This window comes from Puntigrus tetrazona, chromosome 17 (genome assembly GCF_018831695.1).
Source record: "Puntigrus tetrazona isolate hp1 chromosome 17, ASM1883169v1, whole genome shotgun sequence".
In the NCBI taxonomy this organism is placed as follows: domain Eukaryota; kingdom Metazoa; phylum Chordata; class Actinopteri; order Cypriniformes; family Cyprinidae; genus Puntigrus; species Puntigrus tetrazona.
The window spans coordinates 8375064-8389727 of NC_056715.1; the positions used below are offsets into that span (position 1 = coordinate 8375064).

At 38.3% G+C, this 14664-nt stretch overlaps 2 protein-coding genes across 4 annotated transcripts; both read left to right on the top strand.

Annotated features, from left to right (window-relative positions):
- The first annotated feature begins 429 nt into the window (after nucleotides 1-429).
- Nucleotides 430-3737, top strand: pex13 (peroxisomal biogenesis factor 13). Its single transcript, XM_043263698.1, has 4 exons — nucleotides 430-587; nucleotides 1016-1737; nucleotides 2506-2628; nucleotides 2764-3737. The coding sequence occupies exons 1-4, from the start codon at nucleotides 517-519 to the stop codon at nucleotides 3123-3125; spliced, it is 1278 nt and encodes a 425-aa protein (XP_043119633.1). The 5' UTR covers nucleotides 430-516; the 3' UTR covers nucleotides 3126-3737.
- Nucleotides 3738-4652: 915 nt separating this feature from the next.
- Nucleotides 4653-14049, top strand: sanbr (SANT and BTB domain regulator of CSR). 3 transcript variants are annotated; one of them, XM_043262510.1, is made up of 21 exons: nucleotides 4653-5184; nucleotides 5530-5681; nucleotides 6014-6203; nucleotides 6273-6366; nucleotides 6464-6711; nucleotides 6961-7019; nucleotides 7381-7541; nucleotides 8020-8106; nucleotides 8236-8346; nucleotides 8504-8627; nucleotides 9573-9725; nucleotides 9814-9947; nucleotides 10071-10176; nucleotides 10993-11025; nucleotides 11116-11215; nucleotides 11365-11453; nucleotides 11620-11648; nucleotides 12065-12138; nucleotides 12545-12633; nucleotides 12793-12884; nucleotides 13326-14049. In XM_043262510.1, the coding sequence occupies exons 2-21, from the start codon at nucleotides 5532-5534 to the stop codon at nucleotides 13360-13362; spliced, it is 2160 nt and encodes a 719-aa protein (XP_043118445.1). In that variant the 5' UTR covers nucleotides 4653-5184; nucleotides 5530-5531; the 3' UTR covers nucleotides 13363-14049. The 3 variants fall into 3 exon arrangements, with proteins under 3 accessions (XP_043118445.1, XP_043118443.1, XP_043118444.1); XM_043262508.1 differs by having other exon boundaries at nucleotides 4653-5171; XM_043262509.1 differs by having other exon boundaries at nucleotides 4653-5171; nucleotides 6312-6366.
- Nucleotides 14050-14664: the final 615 nt, after the last annotated feature.

A 14664-nucleotide genomic window follows, 5' to 3' on the forward strand; every position in this document is an offset into this window, starting at 1 on the left:
AAATGAATTGTGAAATACATTAGCAGTGCATCGTCTTTTACGGTGACAGAACTAAACAACTCGAAATAAAAACGAGGTTTATTCACGCAGAGCACGCCGTACAGAACGGCGTGTGCTAATGCAATGTTAAACCCGAAGCAGCTCAAAGGCAGTCAACATCTCGCTGTCAAGATTTTCATGGGAAAAGGTGAATCAGATTAATCAGTGCTTTGCTTGCTGTGCGGCGTCAGACGAGTAGGAGTCCAGTTTGAAACACTTTAGCCACAGATCACCTGAATTTATTCAAATTGTACACATTAGTGTAGTAATTTATTATACGTTTAAGATTACGACAACCTGGCAAACACAGAAAGAAAAACACATTGCAATCGATCAGTGATTGATTGCTTCAGTCTCGCATCGCGAGACTGTCAGAGCGACGTGAAGAAGCGATTGCTTTGTCCTGGCGAATGGGCCAGTTTGTGTTCTGACGTTTGTTGCTCGGTGCAGCTCGACTTTGGTCTAAAATATAAAATAATGGCTCAGCCTCCACCAAAGCCATGGGAAAGGCGAATCCCCGGAACCATGACTGCACCACTAAACTATCGGTTCGTAAAAACTCGTTTTATTTCGGTCCTAATGTCCAAAAGACGAAGTGTAGGAACGCTAGCAAGCCTGTTAGCTATCGAGTACTTACATATGCAAAATACATTTACTTGACAAATCGGTATGTGGCTATAAAATCACCAAGCAAGCAAGTATGGTGTTAACGCGAAACGTTACACAAAGTAATAACACACTTTTTAGTTACGTTGACACTTTCACTTGCTAATGAGTTACGCAAACTTAATGCTTGGCTCGTGCTCGACGTCAAGTGTTTGTATACGAGTGTCAAAGTTCACTCCGGCTTACCCATGCTATGCTCTATTACTGTTAAACATAATGTTATAACTTTCAAACATGTTATTATTATTATTGATCTTATGTATGTATGGTGTTTCATTAATTTATTTCCACGTTTTCTTTTTTCATCTAGCTCAGCTGACTTCGGATCAGTTTCACAAAGTGGTTTATCAGTGTCTGGTCCTCCAGTTCTAACACGTGTGGCACCACCCATCCCTCCAAGACCCGTTCAGCAGGCATACCGCCCTACATACAGCTCATTTCCCTCCTCATACAGCCCTTATGGGAGCTCCATTTACGGTGGCTACAGCCCGTACAGTTACAGTGGTTATGGAGTTGGAGGCGGCCTGGGTTATAACCGTTATAACCTGATGGACGAGGTCCCACCCAGCCGCTTTGTTCAGCAGGCAGAGGAGAGCAGCCGCGGAGCATTTCAGTCCATTGAAAGCATCGTCCATGCCTTCTCGTCGGTCAGCATGATGATGGATGCTACTTTCTCTGCCGTCTATAACAGCTTCCGCGCTGTTCTGGATGTGGCCAATCACTTCTCTCGTTTGCGCGTACATTTCACAAAGGTGCTTTCTGCTTTCGCCCTGGTTAGGACACTTAGATACCTTTATCGCAGGCTGCAGAGGCTGCTGGGGATGCGTCAGGATTCGGAGGTGGAAGATTTGTGGGCGGACAGCGCCGCTTCCTCCATGGTGTCGGCTTCAGGAACCAGAGGAGCTGGGATAGATGACCCCAAAGTGAATTCTGTCAAATCATGGCCCATTTTCTTGTTTCTTGCTGTAGTTCTCGGAGGGCCGTATTTGATCTGGAAGCTTTTGCGGTCTGCTGAGGGTCCTGAAGAAAACGGTGAGACATTTTTCTCCCTTTCTGTTTTGTCTGTTCTCATCTTAAACTCTTTTTGGTCTGACATGTGATTTCATAAAGAAAACCAAGCACGCCTTTGCTGTAATTGTTCACCATTTATTGATTATTTGTATAGGTTATAGGAACAGTTATAGGATCAGTTTTAAAAATGATTTACACTACCATTCAAAAGATTAGGGTCAGTATAATGTTTTTAATAAATTCAAATGTATTCTGCGAGGATGCATTTATTGACGGTTAAGGCATTTATCTGAATTTAAAACGATTTCTTATAAATAATTAGTAGTTAAATTAAAATAGCTTCCTATAAAAATCCTTGAAAATGTATTGCATTTTCCATAATAATATTAAGCGGCACAACTGCTTACAACATTGATAATATGATGAAATTTTTCTTGAGCCGCAAATCAGCATATTAGAATGATTTCTGTAGGATCATGTAACATTACTGATGTAATAGACTGGAGTTGTCATCACAGGAATAATTTGTAAATATTAAAATAGAAAGCAGTATAATATGTGTAGTATTAATAAAATGGTAATAATATTTGAAATAATTGCAAAAACCAATGACAAATCCCAATTTTTCTTTTTACATTTATCATTTAGAAATGCACATTTTTAGCAGAAGCCTGTAGAAAATATTGTATGTGTTTGTATGCAGGTTTTTTTGTATTTCTCTGAATATGTAGCTGTGTCTGTAAGTGCTTGTGGAAGTTCTGAAGCACGTGTCTGTGTTCTATTTTATAGCCACTAACTGGGCAAGTGGGGAGGATGACCATGTAGTAGCACGAGCCGAGTATGACTTCACATCTGCGTCTGAAGAAGAGATCTCTCTACAGGCTGGAGACATGCTTAATCTTGCCCCTAAAGGTAAAAGAAGCAAATACTCCCACATTAACCAATGTAATATTTCCAAGTATATTGACACCATTCGCAATTTGTCTTAGGTGTTATAAATTGTACTCAGCGTTTTTTTATTTTTTTTACTTTTTTTTTTTTTGTCAGAACAACAGCCCAGGGTGCGTGGCTGGCTTTTAGCCAGTGTGGATGGGCAGACCACTGGCCTTGTACCTGCCAACTACGTCAAAGTGTTGGGCCGAAGGAGAGGCAGAAAGCATGCAGAGTTAGAGAGGATGGCACAGGCCCAGCAGGCTGCACAGAATCTTCCTGCACCTCAAACTGCTCTGGCTACAGCTTCGGTTCCCGACGCCAGGCTGGTGGTCCCCACTGCATCTGTTCCAGATGAGCTGCTGGAGTCTGTGTACGGTGAAACACAAGGCCTTCACGCTGCCCCGGAGGTGCAAGCTTCCGCAAACAACAACAACAGTGATACTGTAGTGATAACCTCAGAAAAGATGGACTTATGAATAATTTGTATGTGCGGGAAGGTGTGTGTCTTGGTGGGAAAATAAAAATGCATCCTTTATTAGAATGTATAACCCCTCTTTATAACTTAGTGCAACACTTCAGAAAGGAGAGAAACCGTTGTTGAGGGGAGGTCATTTTCCTTTATAACGTAATTATTTTACAAATTTCAGTAGATTGCTAGTCTCAAAGCCATTACCAAATTTGTGTTCACATTTTCTTTTTTCAACAAAGATATTGGGTATTTCAACATTATAGTTTGTGCAATCGTGTTGATAAGAGCCATTAATTTATTTTGAGTAATTATTAGGAAAAATGTATCCAGTTTGTTGATATGCTCGCATCAAGCATAAAACGTTGAATCTGATTAGTTTAAATTTGGAGTTGTTATATCAGTCAGAATTTATAATGCGGTGTTTATCACGAATTTCACGAGTTTTAAATTCTGTTCATTTTTCTGCAATGTGAATATTTAATATTTTAAGTTGTGTTGTATCAAGGATTAGTTTGTGCATTTTTCTGTGTTTTCAGGCTTGTTTGTTTTTTCTAACTAACACAATGTGCAATTATGTAAATACGAGCAAATATTTTGCCATTAAATGCTTAAAAATTTATCTCCTGTCATTTATTATGTGTTAGCATTTCCAAGATTACAGAAGAGGTTGGTTGACATTCAGCTGGGTAAAAAATTGGGGTGCATTTTTAAATAAAAGTGTTACACTGCAGCTCTACTAACAGTTACTCTACTGCCAAAAGTTTGAGGTTCGTAAGATTTTTAAAAAAAATGAAAAAATGTGGCGTGTTCACTGAGGCTGCATTTATTTATTTAAAATGTTGAACAAAAGGATAAAGTCAGCAGTCATATCTGATGAAGAGAACTCACAACGTCCCTTTTTTGAGAGTCTTCTGTATTTTTAGAGCTGTGGTGTGCCAGTGTTATCTCTTCTTTTCTTTTTTAGGTTATTTTTGTCTGACAGTTTGCCACTGATGTTTGCGCTTTTGTGTTTGCTGCGTTTCAAAACTACAGTAAATAAATTTTAAATGAACACAATTTAAAGTTATAGATTTCTATTTTAAAACAGTTTATAATGTAATGTATTTCCGTGATGGCAAAGTTGAAATTTCAGTCAGTCCGCGGTGGAAAGCATGTTACATTTTTTTTTCAATGATAAGTTCAAATGAACAGAATTTATTTAAAATGTAATGTTTTTAACATTAAAAATGTCTTCACTGTCACTTTTTAGCAATTTTGCGTCTTGCTGAAAAGCATACGTTTCTAAAAAAAAAAATTCTGTTAACCTCTAACTTTTAAATGTTATGTACAAGTTTAATTCACGGCTGCAAACTCAGTCTAAAAATAAGCGTTTAGTCTGTCAGCATAGCTAAAGTGCCGCTATTTGTCTTTAAGCAATATCATTGACTTGATTATAGAGACTAAATGCATTTGGGTTTGTCTGGGCCCCATATTAAAAGCAGAATTCCATCAATCAAATGTAATGTTTGGGATGTCGCCTAGCAACGGGAACGCCGGCGCGCACCTGCTGCACTGCGGCACCGGAAATAGCGAGCAGATTCACAGCGGCTGAGCAGAGGATGTGGAGATAATCCTCTACCACGGGTCGCCTTCAATCGTTTTTGTCAGTTTCCCTTTACAGGCTCGAGTCGACAAGCTTTAGCGTCCCGTCATATCGCGGCAGGCAGACGGACAAGCGGGCAACGGAAAGAGAAGGGACGCCGCATCACGATGGCACACGGGCTCCGAGCTCCTTGCGTGAGATCTCTGGCATTTTAACAAGAGGAGAGGAACGGATGTGGGTAGTCATGCCCACCAAATCTGCCAATTTCACGCTTAGTATTTGTTTTTATTATTATTTGTATATGCTGTGTGGATGTGAACTTCACTTGTTCCCCCGGATAAAATCAAAGTAACGTTAAGGCACAGCATCGCTGTTAATGTTACTCAAATCCAGCCCGTTATCAGCATCGCTCAGCTGGAATGAAAGAAGAGCATCGTTACCAGAGGAAACAGCGCATAAATCTGGAACAGGGTAAATTGATTGTGTATGTATTTAGCTTAGCATTTCACAGGGTGATTCGACACAAAACGCGGGGAGTGCCACGATGTGTTATTTATTATGCTAGCTAAGCATTTTTACAGCCGCACACGATGAATATTATTTGCTGCAACCGGTATGTTGTCCTATCACTGTTAGTTTTTGTTATACCCGAGCTCTAAACATCACTTTAAAAGATCGAGCTGTCATTCTCTCAGTTTGTGCCTCGTTTCTCTGAAATTGAATACGAAGGGACTGTAGAAAGCTAGTCGATGCTAATTGTCAAGGTTAATCTTAAAATGTAAACGTTTTTTTTTCTTCTGTAGTTAATGGTTTTCTTCCTTCTTCACAGAAATGAATCGTCTGTGCTCTGTTAATAATAACTTTCCATATGATAACAACCTCCTGGTCCTGGACATGGTGCTGAGCTCACTATGGGCTTCATCTCAGCCAATCAACTGGGAGAATGTTGCCAAGTTGGTCCCAGGGTTCACGCCTAAAGAGGTAAAAGACATATGTGGACCTTTAACTATATAAACTTAACTATTTGTTTTGTGCTGTAAACTACAAAAGCTGTTTTTTTAGTCAAAAAATATATGATGAAACATGATGAAGGACAGGATAAGAAAGAACTTTTTCCATTGTTGTTGTGTGAAAATATTTTTACAGAAAATTACAGATATTAGCCTATAGTGATTAAGTCATTATAGTATTCCAAGATATATAAAAATATAGTAAATTTACCTTTATTAAAATATTGAATATTATATCAATAATATTCAAATCAAACATCCATAAGTTTGCGTGTTTAGCTTTTTTCGTATATGTTTTTATAGTGTGCGCAAAGGTTTGAAGAGTTAAAGACTACAGGCAGTTTCCCTCATGTTGACGACCAGTGTAACCCACTGACCGGAGCAGTGAGCTCTCCATCAGAACCCTTTTCCACCTACATCAAATCCAATTTATTGGACATTACTGGAGATACAGGGGAACCACCATCCAATCAGGCCAATCTCTCAGCGTCAGGTGAGTCAGTAGGTGGGGTCTCGATAAAAATGTCCAATCAGTCTGAATTATACTGAATTATACATTCAGGCCTCACTGTGATCTCTACCGGTCGAGGAGCCTCTGCAGAAAGTGAGATTGCAGATCCTACCAAGAAGATTGAGAAAACCGAAGGGAATAAAAGGTGAGTAACATTCTCACCAATTAAGCCATCAAGGAATCATCTTCTGCTAATAAAGACCAGCAACTTCTTTTTGTTTGTTTTATTTCCTTTCACATAGCCCCAACATGGTAATCCACGTTTGTGATGAGGCAAAGAACTTGAAGCAGGACTTTGTGTGTCCAAGGAACCTCCTGATAAAAGAGATGCGTTACTTTGAAGAATATCTTTCTGTGGACCCACAGCGATGGGATGAGGTGGACATTTCCGTCCACTGTGACGTCCAGATCTTTGACTGGCTCATGAACTACGTCAAGAGTCACAACATTGAACATTTGCATGGAAAACACATGGACAAACCCAAACTGGGTAATTGTCTTTCGGTAACTGTTTCAGATGTTCTGTGTTTGTTTACTGTTGTGTTTTTTTTTTTAAATTTCTATAACCAAAGATACCATCAGAGGTGTTGTGTAATGTGTGTTCTCTGACCTGGCTGAATGGCGTTTGTAAGTGGTGGATGGTGTTTCATGTGGTTGTAAACGGTTATGCATTGGCTGTGAGTTTGATGTTTCGCTGTTTGTGATGTTGTCGGTTATGTTATGTGGTGTTTGGTTGCAGAGCACAGCAATGTCATCTCAATCCTGATCTCCTCCGAGTTCTTGAAGATGGAAACTTTAGTAAGTGTTGTGAGGGGTGACAATGTTTTGGGTAATGCACTAAGTGTGCTCTGAGCTGGGTGACCTTTAGGTAATAGTGCATGATGCATGATGGCTGTTTCATCATTTGTGTTGTTCTTCTGGACAAGTCTGAGCACTGCCCAGACAAGTACTAATGAGACACACAGTTGTAATTTTGAGGAAAGACCTGGCGACTTTTGATGCCTTTATGTGCTTGGAGAAATTGGATTGTTATTGTTATCCAAGAAATTGTCTGAGCAGTGTGCAGAAAGCATGTTGGTTTATCTCATCGGAAGTTATTCATCCAATTGTTAAATGGGCTCCGGAGCTTTGATTATTGTTGTGTTTTGTGGGTCTGAAGGTTGAGGAGTGTATCCAGTATTGTCACAAACACATGAGTGCCATCATAGCAACGCCGTGCAATATGAACTGCATCAACAACAATCTGGCTGGACGTATCGCTGATCTGTTCAGTCACAGTGAGGCAGATGACCTCAAGGACAAAAAAGACAAATTCAAAAGGTGAGAACAGCACACTCATGGAACGGAAATATAATTATCTAAAAGCGGTGGATATTTATTGGCTATAACAGACAAGGTTGGATTTATTTATATTTATCTGAACAAACACAGTTGAAGCTGCAATATTGTGAAAATATTACTACAGTTTAAAATTACTTGCAAAGCTGCATTTTCAAAAAATAAAACGATGCATGTCTTAGTAAAAGCATCCATTTCTTAAAAAACAAACAAAAAAAATTACTGATCCCAAATGTTTGAACGGTAGTGTACAGATAATATAATTTTTAATATGATAATGTTCAGGTCACACGCAATGTAAAAACATGTACTGTATGTATACAATAGATTGTAATGATTAATTGAAATGTAATTACACAGTAGTTAAAGCCACCTAATATAAAGTGGGGACCAATGTTTATATAAGATACATATAACTATTGCACTATTTTATTTGTGATGATATATACTTTCTCACCAGTAAACTGTTTCAGAAGAAGATTGAGAGATTATTTGATCATGGTTATCAGAATCACGATTCCCCTTGTAACGCATCTACTCTGTACAGGTGAGAGACTTTTGCTTTGTATTGTATAATACTGTATTAGCATGATAACAGCATAATGCATTATTGCACAGACATTCACTAGAAGTATTATATTCTTTCGATGCAATAAAGTTGTGGTTCTTTCTCCAGATGTGGACTTTGCCTTAAGCTTTTAACCAAAGAAACTGAGAGAAAAATCCCTTGTGTTCCAAACAAAATCAACATAGATGTCAGAGGAAACATTGTATTCACTCACATCAGGTTATATGAGACACTGTTTTTTAATTAAATAAAGTGTTTAAAACACTCTATCGTTGAATGTTTAGGTTTCAAATGCTTACTGTATATTCCAGCCTTACACACACTCGCACACATACACATAAACGATGACATGTTGGTAATTGTGGTGTGTCTGTAGACATAAGACCTGGGAAGTACATGAGTTTGTGAATGGGCTTTATGAAGAGTTGAAGTCCTGGGTACTGGTCTACTGGAGGATCTGGGGCACAATTAACTTCCTTACCTGTTCACGCTGCAAACAGGTAAACAAATGCGTACTTCATAAACTATAATTTAAGATTTAAGTACAGGCAGGAAGATTTAAATGAATAATTCACATAAAAATAAAAACCCCTCAGACTATCCGAGATGCAGAGGAGTTCATTACAACAGATTTGGAGAATTTTAGCATTACATCACTTGCTTACCACTGGATCATCTAAAGTGAATGGGTGCCATCAGGATGAGTTCAAACAGGATAAAAACATCCAAATAATTCAAAGTCATCTACATGATATCTGCTATCAATCAGTGTCTTATAAAGTGAAAAGCTGCATGTTCATAGAAAAGAAATGCATCATAAATGCATTTTAAATTAAAAACCAAAATTCCAGTCCATATTCCTTATTGTGTCCACCACTGAAAACCCACTGTCTATTCCCCATTGTCCGCCAACATATTTGTTTGGAACTGTTTTAGACTGTTTTCAGTTTTAAATGGTGCTTGATCTATGCATATTTCTCTCCTGATTCAGATGAGACAACATTTTCACTGGAGAAGGCAATATTATGGATAGAGGACTATCCATAATAGCTGGAAGCAACAGTGGGATAAAAAACCTTAATGATTAATTAATTTGTTACAAACACACAGCCTTTTTACTTCATATATGTTCATTGATGGACTGAAGTCATGTGGATTATTAAGATGTTTTCTCTTTCTGATGGCACCCATTCACTGCAGAGGATCCATTAATGAGAAAGTGATGTGATTTCTCCAAATCTGTTCTTATGAAGAAACAAACTCATGTATGTTAAATGGCATGAGGTTAGTACACTTTTTATTTTTGGGTGAACTATTTCTTTAATTACGTACATAGAATTATGTACACACAGTATGAGTATGTATAGATATCGACTGGTTGGCTGCCACCCTGAGTAATTATAAACAACAACGGGAAATAAGTGCATGTTATATCCTCTTGGCAGGCATTTCTATGTACAGATTTGGGGCAGTGTAAGTACCACCCAGAGGCGGTTGTGTATCCCGGCATTGGGGCAGATCATAGATGGCACGGCATTGGTCTTTACCCCTGCTGCAACCAGAAAGTCCTACGATTTGATCCCTCCTCCATGCCCAGGGTTTGTGTCGTTGCTTGTTCTTTTAAACTCAGATGACCTTTGAACCTGGCTAACTTTTCACCATGAATGCCTGTGTATGTCTGTGTAGGGCTGTAAAATAAGAGACCACATTGTGAGCGCAGCAGATGGTGGTGACTGCGGCGATCACAATGTAAACTCAACCCAGACCAGAATACTCAATGACCTGCTGCTACACAGAGAGGCTGTGTGTGTGCCAGAGAGGTCAGACTATAGTAACTTCCTTTAGAAATAATGATTGGTTCTTTGTTGCATGCCATGTTTGATGCTTTGGCTTGTGATGTGTCTGGGTTTTCAATGTTTTATGTTCTAATTTATTTTGCTTAGCTGTAGCTCTGAGGACCCTTCTGCAGGCAGTGAACGTGTGCCAGGATGTGATGTAATGCTGGAGCCAGGGGTGCTTACAGCTCACAGACCCAAGGAAACCACAGCTGTGAGATATATTTTAATTGTATTGTTTTTGTGTGTGATTTATATATCTGAACACGTTCCTTTTTATGCAACCATCAACAACAGACATTACCGGTTTGCGATTTAAACGATTAACAGTGTTTGATTTTAACTTTTTAAAATGACTCCAGTCTTCGGTGTCACGTGATCCTTCTGAAATCTTTCTAGTAGGCTGATTTGATGATGATTGTGATTTTATATTTTATTTTGTATTTGTTGCTTTTATTTTTTATCAAATAAATGCAGCCTTTGTAAGCTTTAAAGACTTTCAAACATATTTAAAAATCCTAATAATACAATACAATACGAAATAAAAAACAATGAAGAAAACATTTATGTGTACACAAAAAAAAACATGAATCATGTGTAAAATTTCCTTTACAAGATCTTTCCTGCTTTATTGTATGGAAGACTTTTTTTTTTATCTTAGACTGAAAAATATTGATAAAGTGATAATTGTGAAATCACATTTTAAAAATAATCTCACACTGGGAAATAAAGTTAAAATATAGTTACAATTATAAGATAAATATGCAACTGCAGGGAATGCATTATGACATTCACATTATGAGATACAAAAAATAAATTTGCTATTGTGACATAAATTAGCATTATTATAATATTATTCTAAGATATTAAGTCATCATTCTGAGACATAAAGAAATCAATTTTTTTTATTAAAGTCTTCATTGGTGGAATGAGGATTTATTTTTTGATTGATGCATCAGTTTAATTTTATCAACAACAAAAAAATTGTATATACTCAAATTATAAGCATCTTTTTTCCTTTTTGTTGCAGTTTTCATTGTTAAAAAACTGGAGCCTTCAGCTGGTAAGAAGCAAGTTCTACAAATATTAAATGCAACACCTTTCCTGTATACCTACACTGACACATCTGGCATGTTGCTTTGACCTTTTGCAGCGGCAGCAGTCTCTGCTGTCTGAAGATGAGGAGTACACTACAGGGTCAGAGGTCACAGAGGATGAGGTCGGGGATGAAGAAGACACATCAAAAAAACAAGGTAGACAAACATGTTCCACATTAGTAAAAAAAATAAAAATCTAGATAATCTTTAATAGGCAGTATCTCATTATGGTCAAAAGGTGGCAGTCGTGTACAGATTCAATGAGACTGACCTTAAAGCTTGGTTTGTGACTTTGTGTGCATAAGCTGCAAAGAAGGCAAGAAAATCTGGAAAACCTTTGAAAAGACAAATGTCTTCCCCCAGTTTCCAACGTAAGGAGAAATCCGGAGAAAAGGTGAGTGCCAAAAATTCACTGGTTCTTGATTTTTTTTTGTCCAAGCAAAAGGCGTTTATGTGGGAATACATATTTTATTTGGAAAACTCTGGTCTGGTTTAGTAGTTGTTGTTGTTGTTGTCTGTTACTTTTCCCTTATAATTCATTCAGTTTATTTGTTTTAAAGGCACCATCTCGAGACTCCACCCCATTCATGTAAGTGATTTCAAAGACTTTTCTGTAGAAATGGCAAATTACAAAGCATTAAAATACCAAAAAATAAACTCTCATATTATTCTTTCTTCTTTGGCAATCAGAAGTAGTTTTTTTGGTCCATATAGTAAAAGTCATTGGGGTCCAATGTTGTTTTTTGGATCCCATTTACTTTAACTGTACTGATAAAACAATCGAAAATATAAAAAAGTTCTCTGCTTATATACTGTAGTATTGCTTTTTTTCATGTATTTTTTTGCACCTTTATTTAATCCGAAATACATACTGATTTCTGTATGAATGATTTCAGTATTTTTTAGATGCTATCTCATACCATGTGATTGAAAAAGTGACTTCTATGCTTCTGAATGAGACATTTGGCACATTTTTCTCTTTCTTTGTCCTTCTTTCACTCTTAGCGTCAGCATCCAGAAGAATAAGTGGGATAGCAATCGCTCCATGAGGTACAATCAGGACGCACAGAGGGAGGAGGGTAGGTACCTTTTTCAGATTTTCTGGCTGTAAAAAAAAAAAAAAAGAGTCTTACAAAAGCACAGTGGTGGAGCGAGTCTTATAATAAAAAGAGTCGTGATTTAAAACCACTCAAAACCATAGAAAATCTCATCAGAGAAAGTTAAATCCACCCATCAGCAATTTACATCTGCCAACTCTTCAGAAGACTAGTTCCAGTTTTTGTTTTATAAACGCTTTTGTATTTTAAAATAGGATTAAAACTGTAGCCTTGCCGCTATTGAATGATTTGTAATGGTAATTAATCAATGGCATTAAATACTTCAGAGGCATTTTTGGCTGTGTTTCTGACACGGAAGCTTTCAAGTAGATTATGTGTAGATTTGTAGTGATCTTGATTGATGTCTGTATGTTCAAACTCACTCTAGATCAGAGGAGAATGGAGGAGATTATAGCAAATCTCACTAAAATGCGCTTTGGTGATCAAGAGCAGATGAAGTTTAAAGACACAAAAGAGGTACAAAATTTCTTTACTCTTTTAGATAAACACACTAAAGCACCATTAAGGTTTTCACATGCGTGTTCTGATTTGTTGCCATTTAATTACCATCTTTTATACAGTATTCCAGCATTGTACTCTAGTATTTTGCACCCATGTGTGTTTGTGTGCTTCCAGCCTGCAGGGGGGCTCTACACGAGGCTGGAGACCCAATTTAAGGCTTCCTCTCAGTCCAGCGGAAGACACAGCAGCTCAGAGAAAACTCTAAGGTACCACGGTGACCTCCAGCACTGAGGAAGAAAACGAGTGGAAATGTTTCGAATTATGATTCATGATTTTAATCATGAGATTTGGAAGGATTAGGAACATGTTTGTTTTAGCGCATTTGCTAAACTGGCTCGTCTGCTCTTGTCAGGCAAATTTAAAGGGATAGTTCACCTATATTTTGTTCTTTGTACATTAAGATGTCCATTTAGTGAAAGTCACTGGTGTGTAGTGCTGTTTTGGACCCCACTGACTTTTATTGTACAGACACAAACAGTAAAATGTGAAAAAAACAATTTTAATGGAAGACCCAAAGCCTGCTGCTTATATAATGTTGCTTTACTTTGTAATTGACTCGCTTGCAGCTTTAATTTTACCTTTTTACTTACTCCCTTTCTCCCATTCTCTCAGTTCCATTTTTAACCAGCACTTTGGTCTTTTTTTAGAGCGAAGACGCGCTCGGGGCCGTCAAGACCGACTTAGAGAAAATGTGGAGATAAGTGGATGGGTTTTTGAAAAGGAGGAGTAAAAGAGCTTGCTGCTGTTTGACGAGGCAGAATAACCCATCGCTCTCTTCGTCCATCCTTTGCTCCACTCCTCACCCCCCTCCTTCTCCCAAACTCCATCCAGACACAGCAGGAATAGCATTAGACTCTTTTCCGTTTCAGTCCCGGGAGAAGAATGGATTGCTGGTGTGGTCACTGATGTCATAACTGTAGCTATAGAACATAAACAATGGACCTAATAAAACCATCAGTCGCACTGTAAACAAAACAAGCTTTTGGCTGCTAATGAATCGGTCGCACCCACTAATCTGTGTTAAACTAGTGCTGTTAATTTTGCACCTTTTGCTTTCTCTCATCTCATGTCTAGCTCAGGATTCATCCTAGCCGCAGTGTGTTGTAATGTCCCCTGCTTCATTCTAGCCGACTCAGGTGACCATACAAAGCTCATCTCTGTGGTACTGACCCTGCACTTTAAGCCGTCTTAATGCAATGACTCAAACCTGTATAATACGCAAAGAAGCCACTGGGTAAAGAGCGACGCTGACAACTAATACCTGTGAGGTCCGCGATTATGTTGCACTGAAACTATCACGACTGTGCCATTCGGACCGATGTGACGTGAGGAAGAATACAGAAGCAGTAGAATTAAAATCATTTAAAATACTCCGGTGTCTTTTTTTACTGCTATTTTCTTTAAGCCTGGCCAATGAATTGAAAAAAGTCTGTATGTAAATACAAAGTGCTTCCTTCGTGTGTTCGAAAAAAAGGAAGGTATTAGTGGTTCATCTCATGATCGGTCAGTCATGTCACTGAAGAGGATTTCCAGCACAACTGTCACCATGACAACAGGAAAGGGAAGTAAAAGGTTCTGCAATGCATGTGGGGAGGGGGGGGTCGATGAGCTGCCTTTTTTGGTGACAGTCGGTGTTTGATTGAGCTCAGGCAGGTTGTGTTACAGTGCTGGGCCACCTGCCAGCCAAGAACACAAATGATCATGTGTTAATTCCCTCTTTGCTGGTGGGAACCAGATCCATCACAACCCCCACCATTCAATGTGACGGATATCTCTCTCTCTTTCCAAGAGTTGTCTCTCTCTTACTCTGAAAAGTTGACAGTTCTGAGGCAGCAGGCCATGTGCTTCTAAATAGCAATCTGACTCGAAACAATTATTATTGGATTTCCTTTACTTGCCTTTTTTTTTATTAAACTACCAGTTCATTTACACCTGTGTTTTGAACTCTTTTAAAATGATGCAGTTATATTTTCACTACCCCTCAAA